Genomic DNA, 19,728 nt, shown 5'->3' with positions numbered 1-19,728 from the left:
CATAATTTGTAGGAACACAATTTATGTACTTTTGATCTCTATAAATACACATGCTCTTACAATGATTGATTGTCAACTTGAGGCATACCAAACTCAATTTTCGTCACCTTTTTGTCAGCACAACACGTCTCCGATAGAAAGTTCATAACTTGTTGTAGAAACATTGAAATCATGATCCGTTTGATGTTCCAAAAACTAGACTCAGAGGTTCTATAACATATCCAAAATTCAAAATCAAAATCCTTCTGAATTGGCTGAAATTGATTTTTGAAGTTTGCTATCAAATCTGTCTTCTTCTTTTTTATAGCTCTATGCAGTTCCACCAAAACGTCTCTATTTTGCTGTAGGAGATTCCGAATGATGAGCGACTTGTTTCTATAGAAACTAGACATCAAAGTCTACAACATATCCAAAAATTAAGGTAAAAACCTTCATGAATTGACGAGAATTAATTTTTGAAGTTGGACTTCAATTCTGTCATTATTGTTTTGCAGATTGTGGAGTCTCACCAAAATGTTTGTATCTTGGTGTAGGAGAGCTCGAATGGAGAGAGACTTGATTCGATAGAAAATAGACTCTGAAGTCTACAACCTATCCAAAAATCAAAGTCAAAGTTCTTATGAATTCACCAAAATTTATATTTTTAAAAGTTAGCGAATCCAATTGACTTTGGACAACATCCATGAGTTCACTTCTCTGCATCTTCGCCAAAGAGCCGCATATTGATTGAGAATTTTGTCATCATCATGCCGATTTGAAGCTTCGTGCAATTGGCACCGTGAGACACATCACTTTTCCTTCTTCTTCTTTTTGTAGGTTTACGATGGACCGAAGACAGCCTCAATATCACACCATAAAAATGAGGGGTAATCCATAATTGATGAGGAATCACTTGATGCATCTTCATTTGTAGTTGCGATTCTGACGACGAGTCATACATGGTGCAATATTTTAGCGATTGTGGCATTGATGAAGACGAACCACACTTCGTGATCTTCTTTTGCAATTGCGCCATTGACGACGAACTACACTTGATGCATTTGATTTTGTAGTTGCAGCTTTAGTAATGAACCACACTTAGTACATCTTCTTCTTCAATCGCACCTTTGATGACGAACCACACATGATGCATCTTCCTTTTCAATTGCGACTTTGACGACCAACCATATTTACTGCATCTTCTTTTGTAGTTGTGACTTTGATAACGAATCACAGATGATGCATCTTCTTTTGTAGTTGTGAATTTGATGAGGAACCACACTTGGTGCATCTTCTTTTGTATTTCCGACTTTAACGACGAACGACATTAGTACATCTTCTTCTAGAGTTGTGACTTTGATGACAGACCACACGTGGTGCATCTTCTTTTAGAGTAGCGACTTTAATGACAAACCACCCATGAAACTTTTTTTTTTTTTTGCAATTGCGGCTGTGACGATGAACCACACTTGATGCATCTGTTTTTTGCAGTTGCAGCTTTAGCGACGAACCACACTTAGTGCATCTTCTTCTACAATTGCGGCTTTGGAGAGAACAACACTTAGTGTATCTTCCTCTAAATTGAAGCTTAGTGATGAATCACACTTTGTACCTCTTCCTCTATAGTTATGGCTTTGGAGAGAAAGAAATTTTGTCGCAGTTTGTCCTAGTTTTGGAGAGGAATTACTTGTCACATTATCAACTCATTAAATCAAACTTTAAAATATGCCCTCGTGTCAAAGATAGAGGCTCAGTTATGGCTGCATCGATCCATAAAAAACATTTGAAGCAATGATGTTTGATGAAGAGGTGATGCGAACTTGATAAAGACATCCAAGAGGAGTTGACAAACCACTTCTTGATATTTGATTCTTTTTTTCTACTTAGACCTTTTGTATGGGATAATATGTCCATTTTTCATCCCTTCTTTATGATGTGTAAAAAACTCTTGCAATTTTGAAGCAATAACATGTATTTACTTTACACTTCCATGCAAAACATGTGAGTTTTTTTTTTCTAATTTTTTCTAGGCCCCTTATTTCAAGGTTTTCACCTATTAGATTTTTTTGGACCATATATATTTAAATTTATGAGGGCCAAAAGTAACAATTTGAAGCTTTTCTTGACTTGAAGACTTGGCTCGCATTTGAGAAACATCATGATTTGAAAACATAGCTTAAATTTGAAGAGCTTCGAAACTTGAGACTTAGCACGAATTTGATGAGGTTCATAACATGCATTTTAGATTCATGCGTCGAGAAGCATTTTGACTTGAAGATTTTGCTCGAATTTGATGAGCTTTGAAACTTGAAGATTCAACAGAATTTGATGAACTTTATGACATGCATTTTTGGCTCATACCTCGAGGAGCATTTTGATTTGAAATTTTTGCTTGAATTTAATGAGCTTTGAGACTTGAAGATTCTGCTCCAATTTGAGAAACTTCTTGACTTGAAAACTTAGTTCGAATTTGATGTGCTTCATGACATATATTTTTTTGACTTGTGCGTCAATAAGCATTTTGATTTGAAGATTTTGCTCGAATTTGATGAGCTTTGAAAGTTGAAGATTTTGTTCAAATTTGAGAAGCCTCGTGACTTGAAGACAGCTTAAACTCAACGAGCTTCACGACATGGAGATTTATCTCGTATTTGATGAGTTTTACGCCATGAAGACTTAGCTTGAATTTGATAAGCTATGAGTATTTTGATTTGAAAAGTTAACTCGGAATTTGAGGAGCTTTGGAGCTTCAAAATTTAGCTTGAATTTGATGAGTTTCATGACATGCAGTTTAGGCTCGTACGTCGATGAGCATTATGATTTGCAGTTTAGGCTCGTACATCAAGGAGCACATCAACTTACATAGACTCTTCAATTTCGGTTTCGGATGAAAAGTTGTCCTCATCCTCAATGTCAATATATTTCTTTTGTAAGTTTCGAAGTTGGACAACTCTTGATCTCCATTTGAAGTCATACTCAGTTCCATATCATGAGCACGCGTTGCTAGTTCTTCAAACGTTTTAGGCTTTATGCCTTGCAATATGTAACGAAGATCCCAATGCATACCTTGGATGCATATTTCGATCCCAGAAGTTTCACTAAGGTGATCTTTGCAGTTAAGGCTCAAGCTCCTCCAGCGATTTATGAAGTCAATGACTTGTTCATCATTCCTTTGACGGGCGTTTACAATCTCTATCAATCTCACAACACTCTTTGTGCTATAAAACGCTTAAGGAATTGTTGTTCCATCTGCTCCCAGCTATCAATAGAACTAGACTCAAGATCTATGTACCATTCGAAAGCAATTCCCATGAGAGATCTAACAAACTGCTTAACAAGATAATCACCATATGTTCCAGCATTATTGCAAGTTTCGACGAAGTGTGCTACATGTTGTTTTGGATTTCCATTGCCGTCGAATTGCTGCAACTTAGGAGGTTGATAGCCAACGTGTATTTTTAGGTTATCAATTCTCTGAGAATACGGCTTTGCATATGTGAGAGGAGACTTTGATGTGCACTCAGATTTATCTTTGATAGCCTCTTTTAGGAAGTCCTTCAATTTGTCAATAGGAATCAGACCTTCGGCAGACACTTGAAACTCGTTGATAATTGTTTCTTGTTTTGCGAAGGACTCTATTTTCTCCTGAGTTTCATGAAGCATTGCACATAATTGAGTGGATTCTCTTTTCTCCACATTCTCCATCATGTTTGTCAACTTGGTAATTTGGATGTCTTGACCTTTGATGTACGTTAATAGGCCTTCAACTGCTTTCATCAAATTTGCAAGTTGGTCTTCTATTGTGGAAGTTTCGACCACCATCGTGTGCATTACCATCGTAGGTGATGGAGAATAACATTGATTTTCCCAAACATGAGATGCAAACATCTTGTACGGGGTAGATCATATGCTTAAGACATCATTGTCGGCTGAAGCGAATGACTTTTTGGATGTCGATAGGCTCAATTGGGCAAGAACCCTCTCGACCATTTCAGCGATGTTTTCTTTTGCGGATTTTGCAGGAGACTTTACACCTTTTGGAGATGAACCAAAGACAATAGCAGATTTGGACGGCACTCGGGAGGTTTGTTGTCGTAGCAATTTGGCTTGGTTCCTTCTGACAGGTCGCATGCTTCCCGTAGTAATATCAAAGATGTTTTCCTCGGCAATGCATAATTTGGATCCATCAGTTTTTGCGGATGCAGATGCAGATGCGGATACAGATGCAGATCCAGATTTAGATGCGGATACGAATGCAAATCCAGATTTAGATGCAGATGCAGATTTTGAGTTGTTCTTCTTGAAAGTCATCTAGGTGTTTTTGAACTTTGATTTTCTTGAAGAGAAGAGATGAGAGGTAAAGATTGTCCCACTGGGCGTGCCAATTTGTAAGCGTCTAAAGTTTCAATCCTGAAATACAGCAAAACAGGAAAGGAAAATAGCAAGCAAACAACAGTATTTGTATTTGAATTTATGCGAAGGTTACAATCTTTATAAGATCTTTAAGAAAAGATATGTAATCCTCTGATTCTTCTCTTCAATGATGTTCTTGATTTGATGGAATACTTGCGGCTCAACTTTTGGAGCGAAGACTTCTTTGTACTTGCGGCTCAACACTTGGAGCGAAGACTTCTTTGTATGTGGAAGACTTGCAGATCACCACTGAAGAGCAAGGATTCTCTATGTATTTCTATGTGTCTTCTTCTTTTTATTCCTCCTTCCTTCTGGTCTTATGAAGACCTCTTTATATAGGCTTGAGCTAGGGTTTTATGGGTATTTTTGTCCAAGCAATTTTGGTCCTTAGGTTTGAAGAACATGAGTTGGGCTCGTCTTGTCAACTTAATGGACTGACCCAACTGTGATTTGACTTAAATATTAATCTGACTTTATTAACCAGTAATTTGACTTGGTCAATATATCATGAATTTATGGATTAATCCAAAATTTAATATGGATTTATCAATAAAATTTCACCGTCTACAACAATTACTTATATATTTTATTTTAAAAAAATTTATGTATACTATGAGTGCTATGATTTCTACTAAGGAAATTACATATGTGATGAATATAAACCTGATTTTCGTAAGAAACAATTTGATGAAAATATGAATAAGAAAATCACTAAGTCCCTTGAAGAATCTTTAGAGTTGATTACTTTATATATGTAGAGTAGATCAAAGTATTTTTTATACTTCAAAATAGATTTGAATCAATTGAAGCATATACGAATATTTTTGATTTCTTATTTAGTGGTAAATATTGAGATTATTAGATGATGAAAATTTTAAAAAAATATTGTCTTAACCTTGAACTTTCTTTAACCCATAATAGTTATTTTGATATTGATGGTTTAGATTTGTTTTTTGAATTAAAAGTGTTAAGAGAAATAATACAAGTAGAAGATAATGATCTAATGAAAATACTCAATCAAATAAAAAAACTTGATTCTTTTCCAAATACACATATTGCTTATAGGATAATGTTAACAGTTCCTGTAATCGTTGTCTCAACCGTTTTTTTTTTTCGAAATTAAAATTGATTAAATCTTCTTTAAGATCAACAATGTCTCAAGAGAGATTGAATGAATTAGCTATATAATCATTTGATTTTTTTTATTAAAACAGGTTGATTATAAAACAGTACTTAATGACTTTGCATCTAAAATAGCTAGAAAAATATATTTTAAATAAAAGGATATATGATGAAAAAAATAAAATATTAGGGCCCCTCTCTTAATAAGTTTCGCTTTAGGCCCCCAATGTTGTTGAGTCAGCCCTGTTCAGAGGGGTGTTGCCGCTCGTGCACAACCTTAGGGTCGACCTCTAACTCTACCCCTAATTGGGCTCTATTTGTCGGACCAGGAGAATCGTCCTATCTGCGGCACCTCTCCTGCGCTACATCTTTGAAAGAATGAAACAAATGAGAATTTTAGAAACACACAGGACTAAGGACACATGATATAGAATCAAATGAAATTAGAATCTTCTTAAAGATGACCTATAGCCTCCCGAAGATAGAATACAAACGTCTTCGCACCGATCCGCAGGACACTACTAGACATTAGCTTTGCACTATCTGCATTGGTGACCTAGGACTATGATACCAACTTGCCACGATCCAAAAACTAGGGTCATGATAACACCTACTAAGACCCTCTAGTAGATAAGCCTAAAAAGATTTATCAGAATATGCCATAGGGTGATGAATATCAAAAGAGGCCTCCATATTTTTGACTAACCTACTAGTTGTGCAAGAGTTATAATGTTTGTATTATTTATTATGTGAATTCATAATGTGAGGAATTGATCCTCCCTACAACCGCACAAAAGCAAAAAATCTTTCTTGATGAAAATGGACTCTCTTTGGAGGCAAGGGGCATATTATGCATGAACAAGCTACAACTGACCAACTTTTAGAGAAGGGTGAAGAAACATTTATGCTGGACTTTGATCCTCCCTGAGTGGATGGATTCCATTTTTTAAAAAAGGAAAAAAGAAAAGAGAGAAGGTCATGCAAAAGCATTGGTTGGTAAGTATAGTACTTCTTATTCTAGTAAAAAAAATATGTATGATATCACTGATTTCTCTGTTTAACTTTGTCAACATATAAAATAAAGGCTTTGATCCTTAAATAAACATACATATATTAAGACAAATCCATTAAAAGGAATGCCCAAATAATGCTCATGGAGTAACAACGCCCAAGTAATCCACTTTGTGGCAGTTTTATTTCTTTAGGTACTTCTTATAATCCCGTCTTCTCCCATAGTAATTTTGTTTATGGCATTCTTAATTGGATAAGACGCCATCATTGCAATTCCACATTTGCCAGAATTTGTGGCTTCTATATTCTTCTCCATTTTGATGTAGCCATCTTCGCCCCAATTAGTGCCCCATGAGTTCCTCACGATCCAATAGTCCACTCCGTTTTCTGTGCCATAGCCAACCACCACCACACCGTGGTCCAATTGCGTTCCGCATTTTCCAGTAAATATGCCCTGACGACATAGAGACGTAATCAAGATTTTAAGTCAGCAAATGCATAATACGGAGTAACATATTCACTATGATTTCAGGAATAAAATTTCAAGATGATAAAATATACGAAAATTTATCACTACCTCATAGAGTATTGAGGTTGGTTCGAATAAACTCTTGACTCAAGTATCACCAAGCAATTTCAAAAAAATAAAATAACGATTGAAGCATAATTAAATATATTGTTGGTGGTAGAGTCATTTATAATTAAATATATTGTTGGTGGTAGAGTCATATTAATAACAAAATACTGGAGTGCAATATATTAGTGGACATAAAAGTGAAGATAATATATAGTGTCATTATTTTTTATAACTCATGTGATCATTATGACTTATTGAACGAATGTGTTTTTCTGATGGAGTTTCAGAATTAATATTTTATTCAAAATTTATTGAGTATACAATGTTGTCAGACTGTATTTTCTAGAAAAGATATTATATTATTGAATAGGTGTATATTCTACCGTAGAGGACCTAGAGAACAAAATATCTATTCCTTTAACTTGAATAGTTATTTTTTATTTTATTTTTCAACTGTAATTCATGATATTTTGACCTAGATATACATTTTCTCAAAACTCTTTTAATGCTTCATTTTGTATATTTTTTTTTTTTTGTTTCCATAGGTACGAGAATAACAAAGTTAGTTCCTCGTATAATCGATGAACTTTATTTACTATAACAGTTAAAGAAAAATTTAAGATTATAAAAAGCTTATGAATATTTACCGAGGAGTAAAGCTGAAAAACCCTGCCTGAAGCTTCAATGGCTACGCTAATAGGTTGATGCGCTACAGCCTTCTCAAGTGCATTTTCATTTGCTGGCACGTCTTCATAATCATCTATGCTCACAACCTTTGCATTCTTCTGTCACATTTCAAATTAAATTTATGAGTAAATTGAATATTGGAAATATGGTCAATTGAACATCCGAACCCATGATAGAATATTTTATTATAGTAAAATCTCTCTAAATTAATATAGGCGGGATTATAAAATATTATTATTTTATAGAGGTATTATTTAATCGATAAATTAATATTTATTAATTTAATGAGTGTTTCGACACTGAAAAAATTGTTCAGGATGAAATCTCAAAGAAATTGAAAAAACCCAATTGTGAAAACATCATTCATGAACTTGAGGTCATGATTAATGATCTCGGTACCGCGATAAAATGGACGTTAAAGTTGTGGGTGAAAATGATACATGTTTAGAGGTACAGAGCTTAGAAAAAATTGTGGATATCATTGGAAAAACAATGTTGACGATAAAGTTGAAGATAATACAATACCTTTGAAACTAGTTACGCATAAAGAAACATTTGCATCTAGAACTCATCACAATTTTATGGTGCAATTAGAAAAGATAACATCAAAACTTTTGGATGTAATTAGAAAAGTTAGAGATGAACTTCAATTAGTTTAAATTTTAACAAAAAAACAGAACATAATCGAATCATATTTCACTAAATTTTCTTAGATATATTTGTACTTTTAAGGAATTATTAATTTATAATATTAATGGATCATATATTTATATAGGGGTCTTCTGAAAATATATTATCTTATTATCTTATCGAAATGAGTGAATTTTTCCATTGGCCCAAGCCGGGACGGGAGGAAATTATTATCTTAGAGAGATTATTAATTAATCGAATATTAATTTAGTGAGATTTTACTATATGCATATATATTAGACACTTCCTATTCAAATTTTAAAATAAATTCGTGCATGTGTTCTCAGGCACTATTGTGTAGATTAGTTAATCACCTAAGATATGGTCAAATACTCAATTTGAACGGACTATAATTTGAATATCTAAATGAAATTTACTGATGTATTCAACGAAATTAATAAACCTACCCGAACAAGATCACATTTGTGGTCGATGCCCTTGTAAGGATAGTGAGATTCAGTGTCAATACCACCATTGGATATGATAAATTGAAAAGCATAATCCATAAGGCCACCATTGCAACCATCATTATACATTGTGTCACAATCTACTAATTCTTGCTCAGATAAGGTGATCATTTCTCCTGTTGATATTTGGTTTATGCCTTCTACTGCAGCTACTGTTGAGAAGGCCCAACAGCTCCCTGTAAATCAAAATGATCAAAACACCTCTATCAAAGTCACATAGTGATAACAATGCTAAGTTATTAGAGAAATCACACTTTTTATTTATTTAGGTTTAATTTTTTTTTGTGTTTTCAACGCTACACTATTAAAAAGAATCACTATTTTTCCACCGAAAATTGTTCAGTAACTAATTCCACAGATATTTTTGATTGAATCGATCAAAAATATCTATTTCCCATCATGTATTTATCCAGTGAGCTGGTTCGATGTTAAATGAGTGGAAAAATCATGTTCTATAGCATAAATTTCTCACTAATTCCCGGTGGAAAAAACTTTTGTTTGTAGTAGTGGTGCGAGCATGATTCTTTTTGATAAGCAAAGTATGCATGTGGAGATCCATTTTTTATAATGGATGACAGCGTGACTCCAATGCATGTCTCCTAATATCATGTCAGATAAGATAGTCTAAAAGTTTAACCTATTAGAAAGAATATATTTTAGTTACTTAAAAATATTTTTTAAAAAAGGTTACATCCTACACTTATAGCAAGTATAAGAATAGACTCGAAAAATAAAAAAGTATAGTTACCACAACTCCCTTGGTCCTTAATAGGAGCAACTGCACCTTTCTTCCTCCAATCAACCGATTCCGGTACATGATCGCTAGCCCGAAAAACATAACGATGGCTAGCGTTCTTAGACTTAACAAGGCGGCGCCTAGCATCACTCCTCGTGCCCAAAAACATGGTCCTGTATTCCTCGTTCGTGAGATCAGCAAATCGGTTCAATCCTAGCACATACGTCTGATTTTTCAAGTTGTTATGTTCCTCGATGAACCTCAAATTATCTTTAAAAATCTCGAATCTTTTCCCCTTTTCTCCTAGCCCATTATATATTTTACCGTGCTCTACCAACCATATTTCATATATACCTTTTACCTCCTCATCAATATTATTATTGTTGTTATTGTTATAGAACATGTCATTTGCATTGGTTAAGTACGCAAAGAAGATGAGGAGAGAAGTGGTTATTACAACTATAGACATAGTTGAAAGTGCAAGGGAAAAATTAACAAAAAGGGCTAGGAGACTAGTAAAGTGGGCTTGACAAGTAAGGGAAGTAGAATCATTTCTTGGTTTATAAAGATGAAAAAATGGATATAGTTGATATTTTATTACATTATCTTGGGCCAATTATTGAAAATACTACCAAACAGACCACTAGGCACTAGTTGTAACACTTTGGGGGTTGAGAAATTTTTGTTAAAGAAACTTTTATTCATGTGCACTAGCCTATCTCCATATGTCCATATATACATCAAGTGGAAGGTTTAGGAATATAATTTTCTGTAACCATTTCTAAATAATTAATACTTATTGTTCTAGGGAAGTAGCTTAGATTTATAGGATTCAGGGCCGTCATTCTTTTTTTAATGAGGCTTGATCTAGTATAATTGTTTTATCAAGAGAAAAGACGTAGAAGTTGTTTCAGATTTTTAAAAAGATACCTTATTTTGCGGTCGTCCTATTACTCCACAAAAGTAGTGAATATCTTTGTAAAAGAATCATTTTGATCCATTTTCTCACATGATTTGTGAACAGACACAACACGCACGTGAAAGTCTGTTTTTTGTGCTAAAACACAATTAAAAGATGTCAGGTTTCAGCTTTTTCTTTATTGATTATTTACTTTATTTAAATTCATCATCTTCCTCAAAACAAGCTCAAAAGAGCTGTTGGAACTCTCTCTGATGAATTCATCATCTTCCCCAAAAACTATTCGCTTCTAATTTTCAGTAAATAAACTTAATTTGAAATTGTTCAAGGTTTAATTTCTTATTAAAATGTGATCTTTTTCAAATAATGTAAGAAAACCCTAGCGTGTTAACCTTCAATTCCTTGTTTACTCAGCTATTCCTCCAAGAATTTTGACCAAGAATTGACAAAAATGAAGGAGATTATCTCCACTCCATTATCCCTTGACCAAGAAATCGAAAAGACATGAAAAGTCGAGAAATGGAAAACAAAAGAAAGAAAAGAAAGGTATTCAATACCAGGTGATATGCTCACACGCGTCTTACCAGATGAGAAATGCATGGCTTAAAATAGTCCTTTTTTATAAAGATATTCAATACTTTTGTGGATAGAACGCCCGCAAAATTAAGGTGTCTTTTTGAACATTCGAGACAACTTCATTGGTGATTTTTTTGTCTTTTCTCTTTTATCAATAACAATTTGATTTTCGTTATGCACTTGCCTTCTTTTCCTTTAATGAATCGAAGCGAAAAATGACTGATTTTAGTGGATCGTGATAGCAAGATCACTTTATCACATACAATATTCCATTACATATTTAAGTCATTTGCTGCTCGATGTGAAAATTGTACATCAAGGTGGTCAGTGCGACCCTTTTGTACGTCATGATGACTTAGCCAACAATACATGCCCTTGGATCAAAAGGTCCCTACTGTGGGTTGGCAAGTAGAAGGCGGCCACATCGTCACTTCTAGTTCAAATTTTGACTTGGAGGCGTTCGCGCTACTATGAAGTCATAATTCAACACACGATAGCTTCGCGCTACTATCCATCGTGATGATTAATAATGTGAATTAACAATTCCTTTCGTATCAATTTGAATTACTATTGCGACACTAATATTCACTTTCCTAGTAATTTAGTTTGCATCACATAAAATTCTTTGAAATTAATACTTTCTATTAGTATATTACTTTTACCGCGATAAGATTTGAAGTCTCTGATCCATTGATCCTATCTATCATATCCTATCCATTAATGATAGTCTAGTGGATTTGGATTATTGGTCTTCTCTTAAATCATTCAAAAGTTGAATTGATCGTAATTGAAAAAAAAAATGTATATGTGATTATTGTATGAATGACGTAATATTACGGTCTTAAATACATTTTAGGTATTTCATTACAAAAATAAAAAGTTATCACCACTAAAATAGAAATCACGCTCTATAATAAAATATCTTTTTTATTTCTATAAAATCAATCAATAACTTATAATTTATCTAAGTTGTCTTAATTAACAGTAAAATATTACATGCTCATGTGCTTATTTTAATATCATGTCAAACATATACATTCAAATTAAATAATTAATTTAGTAATACTCTTTTGGCTTGTCAACTACAACGTTTGGTTATAGGGACTTGATTTCACTTGAGATAATCGGTGTTGAAGGGTATATTTCAGGAAACAGGAAAGATAATCGATATCTTACCCTTTTAATGCGGTGAAATTTGAATACACCATTTTACATCAATCAATGACATTATATATAGTATAAAATAAAATTCATCCTGAAGCCTTTAAAATATTGTCGCTTTGTTATTAATAGCACACATAAATTTAGTCATATCACTTCAAAAGATCTTATACAAATATTTATCTTTGCTAAACGAAGCACAGTCGATCCTCATAGATGGCTCTGAACACTATTTTCAACTTAAATTTTTTATGAATAATTCACTTATTGAAAGATCAACAAATTAATTCTCAACATTAACTCCATTTTTCTTCAATTGTAATTCGAAGATAAAACAACTAGAGGTAAACACCAATCATCACAATAAAATGATACCTTAAAATTCAAAAATTAAATAAACACTTGATAAATGAACCTAATAAAGTCTACATGTCAAATTGTCTCAATGACATCTATCATATTTTATGGATTTAAAAAATTAGCATATTTATTTTTAGATATATACAAATCAGAATTAATAGAATTAGTATTATGAAGGAAGCTTACCATAAAGCAAAAAATATACCATTAGCTTACCATTGACAAATTTATTAATTGCCAACCTAAATAACATACTATTGCCTCTTCAAAGAATCCTTCGTGACAGAAAAATCCTTTTGATGATTTCAAAAGAAAATAAAATACTTCTCAAATATTAGTTTTCTTACCTTTTTAAAGCAACTAAAACAAGTTATATTATAATAAATCAAGAAGTAAATGATTAGCTAGTGAAAGATAAACAAGTGTAAAAATAATCAATGATGTTGATCAAAGTTAATGTAGGTCAACACTAGAAATTTTAATACCTTTTCTTCTTTTGTTTTTTTAAAATTTTGATATGCATTCCTTAAATTATTTATATCTCATTTAAAAACAATTATGTATTACTAGGTGATAACCACAACAAAGTATCAACCAAATTAAAAATTCATGTTATTCATTTTTAGTCTTCTTGCGATTTCAGTGTGTTCAATTCTTCCAACAAGGTTATCAATTAAGTATATACTAATTATCCTTCCAATATTCAGCTTCAAAGATCCATGATAACATTAACAATAATTACATTAGACACATCAAATTTAGACTATCAAGTATAACAAGACTTATATAGAAAAATAGAATATACTCCATGTTATTTATGTTTGGGCTAATGCACAGTCCAATATGCTCGTAGATGAAGAGACTCGTGTTGATAACGTGTTATAAAATAAAGCATGTGTAGTAAAATAAAATGACAAGAAGAAAAAGGGAGAAAGAGAGAGACGCAAAGTTGTAGTAATAGTCAGTGGAGGACCCAGGATTTTGGTTCAGGGGGTTCGAAAAAAAGTAAGCATGCTAATCGATTTAGATAGAAACAGGTTAAATCATATATGAATGAACTAAAATTCAATATTTTTTTTTATCTAAAGTAAATATCTTTGTTAAAAAGTTTATTAAGTATATAATAATATTTACTTGGAAATCATTTTTTTTTATTGAAATATTACTATGTATTAATATAACACTTTGAAGAAACCCATAAATTTACAATATAAACCTATTTGAAAAAGTCTTAACAAAAGAGAAAGAAAATCAAAATGAGAACACCTCCACTGAGATTTGATCTCGGCTTAAATCGGAGGACCTTATCCCTATTAACCGCTGCATTGTGTACTAATCTTATGTTGAGGGGGTTCAACAAATCATATATATATGTAAATCGTAAATTTTATCTTATACATACAAATATAATTTTTCCATTGACAGGGTTCAGGTGAACCCCCTCGGCTCCATGTGGATCCGCCCCTAATAATAGTAGTTTTTCTCTATTATTGAATGTTTTTCTTTTCACTTAATCTTGCCTTATATTATGTTACAAGAAGAGTGTTGTATATAGACGCATATATACTTGGTCACCAATTATAATACATGAATATCTTTTTTCCATGCAAATAATTGGCCACCAAGTATAATATATGGATAGTTAGATTACAACACATTGTATGTGAGGGTTGGGAGGGGGGATTGGAACGTGGGGTAGTTAATAAAAATTATTTTACTTCAAATTCTAACCCTCACATATTTAGAATATTTAGGATAAAGATAAAACTTGAAAAGATATTTACTTTTGAATTAACAAAATATAAAGTTGAGAAGTTATAACTACTTTGGATTCATATTTTAATTTATTTTTTAAATTTAAAAATGTATTTAAAGAGTTTGTAATTTACTGTTAAGGAATACTTAGGGAAAGTAATATTTATACTTGTAACTTTACTTTCCTTATTTTAGTTTAATTTTGGTCAATAATTTTGTATTTCTATTGTTATAAATATATTACACGCCTTTTCTTTTAGTAAGTATCCCAAAAATGAAATATTTATATATTTAGTAAAAATTAAATATTAAAATATCAATTTCATTCTCAATAAATGATTTATATTTTATAGTTACACAAACATGTACATATGAATTATTTTACATCACAAATTTTAAAGTATACATATACGCTTTAAAATGTGTACCCTTTTAAATTTACATTGTATAATTTGGGACAGAATATAATAAAATATTTGTAGATAACATTTAGGAAATCTTTACACAATAATAATAAAAATTGTTAATCATTTCATGGCAAGTAACTATTAACACTTAAATTAACTTTAATTTCCTAATTTTTTGAATCGATAGCTATGTTTGACCAACTAGTTACGTAGCTTTCAAATATATAAATTTATTTGACTATTAAAATTTATGTCAAAAGTTGTGGTCAAAATTAAATTATTCGACTATTGAAATTCAAACTGTTTCACATAAATTAAGATAAAAAGAGTAATTATTTGTGAAAAAAAATAATAACCTAAGTGCAAATAGCTGTACTTAAAAGTTATTTGAATGGAGGAAATGATTTCAACAACTTATATTGTGATACTTTTTTTTTTTTTTATCATTTCTCTATTTAACAGTTTGACATAACTAAGTAATTTGACAAAAACTTCAAGAAATGATGGATTATTATCAAAGTTGTATTTTTTAACAAAAATATATATCAAAATTACCATGTATATCATAATCTCCAATCAAAAAAATAAAAATAGAAATGTACCTTCACATGAAAGCCACAAATAGGTATTAAACAGTCATTATATTTTTTTTTAAAACAAAACGTGGGGAGTTATTTTGTAAAACAAACTGGTATGGTTATATTTTTTTAATTGACTATGAAAGCAAACAAAAAAAAAAAACTTAAACTGCCTTCTATATTGATTTTTAAATTGAAATTAACTGTTTGAAAATTTTACATAATGATCCAGATTTTTGAAACTGCAAAAATTTAATTGACTATCAAAAATTGTTTTGTTTGAAATCAACTGATTATTTATTTTGAAATAAATACAAAATTTTAAAATAATTAAATAGATGCCAATAATAAAGCTAAGTATTCTGATTAGGATAAAAATAAGAATCCAAAAAAATATAGACATTAGTCACATGTATAGTCAGTTAATTATTTATAAAATAAAAGAATTAGAAAACAATTATTTCTAAATTTTAGAAAAGAATACGTTTAAAGTTTTTTAGAATTTTTAACATTTTTAAATTTGAATTGAAAATAACTAACAAAATAAAAATTTAAATTATTTAAAATATTAAATTTTAAAATTTAAAAAATAATTTTTTTGCATTGTTAACATGTGATGTTCAGGCGCTATAACAGCTGCCTGAATAGTGACTGTCAACCGCCATATCGGGGCGAATGAGAGACTAAGCTCTGTTTTTCCTGTGTTCTACTTCCACCCAATCCATATTCTATCACTTATTCAGATTCATATCCATCCAAAAATTAAATAAATAAAAAAACAACAGAAATTCATCCCAAACATCCTAGCATTGAGCATTGAAACGGGGATTTTGCATCCCAAAAAAGAGCATCCATGTGCTACCAAAAACAAGAAAACATAAAAGAAGTCTTGTGCCTAAACAAGGCTAATGAAAAATAGTAAACAAAAAATAGTACCAATGTATCCAAAGGGGGAATCCTACTGTGTGCCCAACATCACCATCATGGGGTGGGGTTTCATGCCTCGGGCTTGCGCATAAAGGGGAACTCCTTGAAGTCCTCCGGCTCTAGCAGGGGAAGCTCCTACTCTTGGGTAATTCAGATGAACATGAGCTTCATGGTCTTCCGGATGCAAGCCAACAGACAATCCCAAAAGCGCCCTCTCCTCCTCTCAAAATAAATCTCCCTAGGAAGCGCAACTATGTCCTGAGAAGGAGAATGTGGGGCTGAAGGTCCGATAGAATTAGTCTCCACAAACTTCCTGACTGCAGCCATGTCAGCCTCCAGGCAACTTCTAGATAATGGGGGCTTGGACTCATAGGTTGGAGGATCCTCATTAATGTTCTCATCCTCTTCTAGAACTAGTTCAACTCAATTGCTTCTCGCTTAATACATCTTTCTCTTCTTAGCAGTTCAACAAGTTTCTTTCCTTAGAAGTGAAGTTACCCGATGGATGAATCCGCGGCCAACAAGTGTCAACAACCTCTGGGAGTCGGGCGAATAATAGTGGCTGGTAAAGCCCTCTTTAGTGAACCATCTGACCTCTTCCCAATATTTATCTTCCACCAGTATATTTTGCAGCCAGATCTTATCCATCTCCCTTAGCTTGTCCATATAGGGCTCATGAACAACCTTCAGCACTCTAGTGCTAGATTCACAAACTGTGCATCCACGAGGACTTCCACTCCCGAATGCAGATGGTGGGGTTGGGGGAATCCCATAGAACCATAGGAAGAAAAACATAGAACTCCAACACCCCCAAAGGACACCAATCAAACTCTTGAATACGGTTGTAAAAAGCGGGAACCTATTCAGCCACTCCCCTCATCTTAAAATCCATATCAGGACAAAAGCCTATCTGCTAAATCACCAAGTACAACTCATGACTCACATCATTGAGAAATCTTTTGTAGGGATAGTTGGGGACCTCAATGTTTTCCAATGTTAACCTACATTTCGGAAGTAGGGGTTAGGAAACCATAAAATCATCTTACGAGTGCATGCAGTAAGAGAAATCTAGGTTTTGGGCAGCCTGGAGTCTGCAGTACTTAGGCCTTTCAGCTATAGTGGCTAGGGTGGCACGATTTTGGGAGGGGGTGGTATGGCGCATGTCTAGTGCGCCATAGCAGATGACGCAATAATGGGTTGTTGCCCATTATAGCGGCACCCTCTAAAGAGAGATGCAAAGTTTCCATAACGACCTTCATCTTCAAGAACTTCGAGGGGAGAGAGGCGTCAAAGGTGCCCCTTGGCCAAAAAATATTCATTTTGTAACATCTCAAAAACTGAAAAGTTAAGTTGGAAATGAAAAGTTACATTCTTGCTGTTGGTACAGGTTCTACGAGCCTACCTACAGACTATGGGTAGGCAATCGTACGAAAGGCTTTGGAATTTGGAAAATATGATATTTCTAGGTTTTTTCTATTGACCAACAGGACTGTCTATAGAAGGTACTATAACCCGAAGGAAGGGTTCCATAGAAGAGGTTCCAAACTTTGTGAAATATTTTAGAAATGGGTTCCTACGAGAGGGTCCAATAGCCCTTATAGAGGCCTACAAATCGTAAAGGGAATCATGGAAGTTGAATGGATTTCTGGACTTCAGTATCTTGTTATATGGAAGATCAGAATGGTCTATATAAGTTCGTACAGACTGACCTTCAGTCTGTAGGGTCTTTTCTGCAATTTTTAATTAAGGGTATTTTTGTCACGATCGAAAATACACCCTAGGCATGACATGATATATAAGATCGGGAGAGGTACTACATAAGCTACTTGACATACATACATACAACATAATAAAATAGGAAATACGTGATATTAAGCAATATGTCTAATGTCATATAAGAGTTTGATATAAAAATGGAAGTCTAATCATAATCTTGACAAACCAATCTAATACATCAAAGGAGTGGTTGAGACGTAACCATACACAATGTACAATGTATGAAAACTAAAGACATAAGAAAGAGTAGTAAGGATAACGCAGTCCTCAGAATAGGAGGACTCACAAAGTCTTCACCGATCGACCAATCAACTAGCTACTAACGGGAGGAGAAAAAGCATCGAACCCTAAATTATGAGACAATGTAATCACAAGTATGCATTAGTACATGCAATGTACTAAGTATGATAAATATGCATTAAAAAGTGAAACATGGCCATAAAGAGATATAGAGAAAAATATGATATGCATAACCAGGCTAAAACATATTGAAAATCATTCAAAGAAGAATCATAAATCATGAACATGGTCAATGCATCTGAAAAAAATCATAATGAAAACTTCATAAAACCTTTGAAGCAACCTTAGTTCATGTGAGCTATAACATGGAATCCGATGTAAGTCCCACACCGAGAAGGGAGAGTCAACTTGACAAGGTAGAACTCCGTAACATTCATTCATATGCTATTTATGGATCCACTAGCTAGACCGTTTAAGACAATTCTATGGGGGCACGCAGTTTGAAACCAGATAGTACTACTAGAAACTACCTTATTAAAGCCTCCCTCCACCTCAAAGTTCTCTCGATACTAAGTTAAATTCCAATGGAATAGATAAACTTAATTATAAAATATTAATATTAGGAAAGACAATAATCATATACCAATCCATGATTTGATAATATGTGAGAAAACCTTTCACAATTCATTGATACTTATCTCAAAAGCATCCTTAATTCACAAAACATTCTTTTCATTAAACGTGCATAAATTTCATAGATCATCATTCATAATTTCATAAATTTTACGGTAAAAATCATGGATAATGAGTGGGTCCATATGAATCAATTAGAAACCATGTAATTGAATTAAATCATTCATAATTAGATTAAAACCAAACAATTGAATCATAACAAGTAGGACCCACGGAAAATTTGCTGAAATCGTAATCAAATTTGATGAAATTGAATTAGAAACTTGGAGATCTTTTGGGAGTCAATGGATTAATGGAATCCATTGGTGAATTCCCATATACCTTGATGATCAAATCCCAAAAGCAATGGAGGAAAAAGGAAACTTGAAGCTTGAACCCTAGATTTCTTCCTTGAACTTGAGAGAGAATTGGAGAGGATGAACTTGGATGGGATTTGGGAATTCGAGAGAATGAGAAGGTTTGGGTAGATTTAGGAATAAAACGGTAGTTATAGAACATAGAGTTAGGGTCAAAATGACATAGTATAGGTACTAAATTCATAGGAAAAGACTCGAATACCCTTAATAAATAACTGTCAAAAAGTCCTATGGGTTGGACCTACGACTTGTACTGGTGAATCGTAGAACCAAATTCAAAAACCCAAAATTCCTTCCA

At 32.8% G+C, this 19,728-nt stretch overlaps 1 protein-coding gene across 1 annotated transcript; it reads right to left on the bottom strand.

Moving 5' to 3' along the window:
* Positions 1-6,570: 6,570 nt before the first annotated feature.
* On the bottom strand, positions 6,571-11,311 carry LOC102590617 (cysteine proteinase COT44-like). Its single transcript, XM_015306838.1, has 4 exons — positions 9,695-11,311; positions 8,887-9,122; positions 7,750-7,887; positions 6,571-6,979 (listed from the first exon to the last, which is right to left on the bottom strand). Exons 1-4 carry the CDS (start codon positions 10,149-10,151, stop codon positions 6,716-6,718), a joined length of 1,095 nt encoding a protein of 364 aa, XP_015162324.1. The 5' UTR covers positions 10,152-11,311; the 3' UTR covers positions 6,571-6,715.
* Between the last annotated feature and the right edge of the window lie 8,417 nt (positions 11,312-19,728).

This window comes from Solanum tuberosum, unplaced genomic scaffold (assembly GCF_000226075.1).
Source record: "Solanum tuberosum cultivar DM 1-3 516 R44 unplaced genomic scaffold, SolTub_3.0 scf00042, whole genome shotgun sequence".
Classification (NCBI taxonomy): domain Eukaryota; kingdom Viridiplantae; phylum Streptophyta; class Magnoliopsida; order Solanales; family Solanaceae; genus Solanum; species Solanum tuberosum.
Note: the sequence above shows the minus strand (reverse complement) of the source record. Positions and strands in the feature narration are given on the sequence as shown.

Coding starts and splice junctions, on each gene's coding strand:
- LOC102590617 (XM_015306838.1), bottom strand. CDS start 10,151: ATGTCTATAGTTGTAATAACCACTTCTCTCCTCATCTTCTTTGCGTAC. Junction 9,123..9,694: donor TAAGGACCAAGGGAGTTGTG/GTAACTATACTT, acceptor TTTGATTTACAG/GGAGCTGTTGGGCCTTCTCA. Junction 6,980..7,749: donor TTTTTCAGCTTTACTCCTCG/GTAAATATTCAT, acceptor CTATGTCGTCAG/GGCATATTTACTGGAAAATG.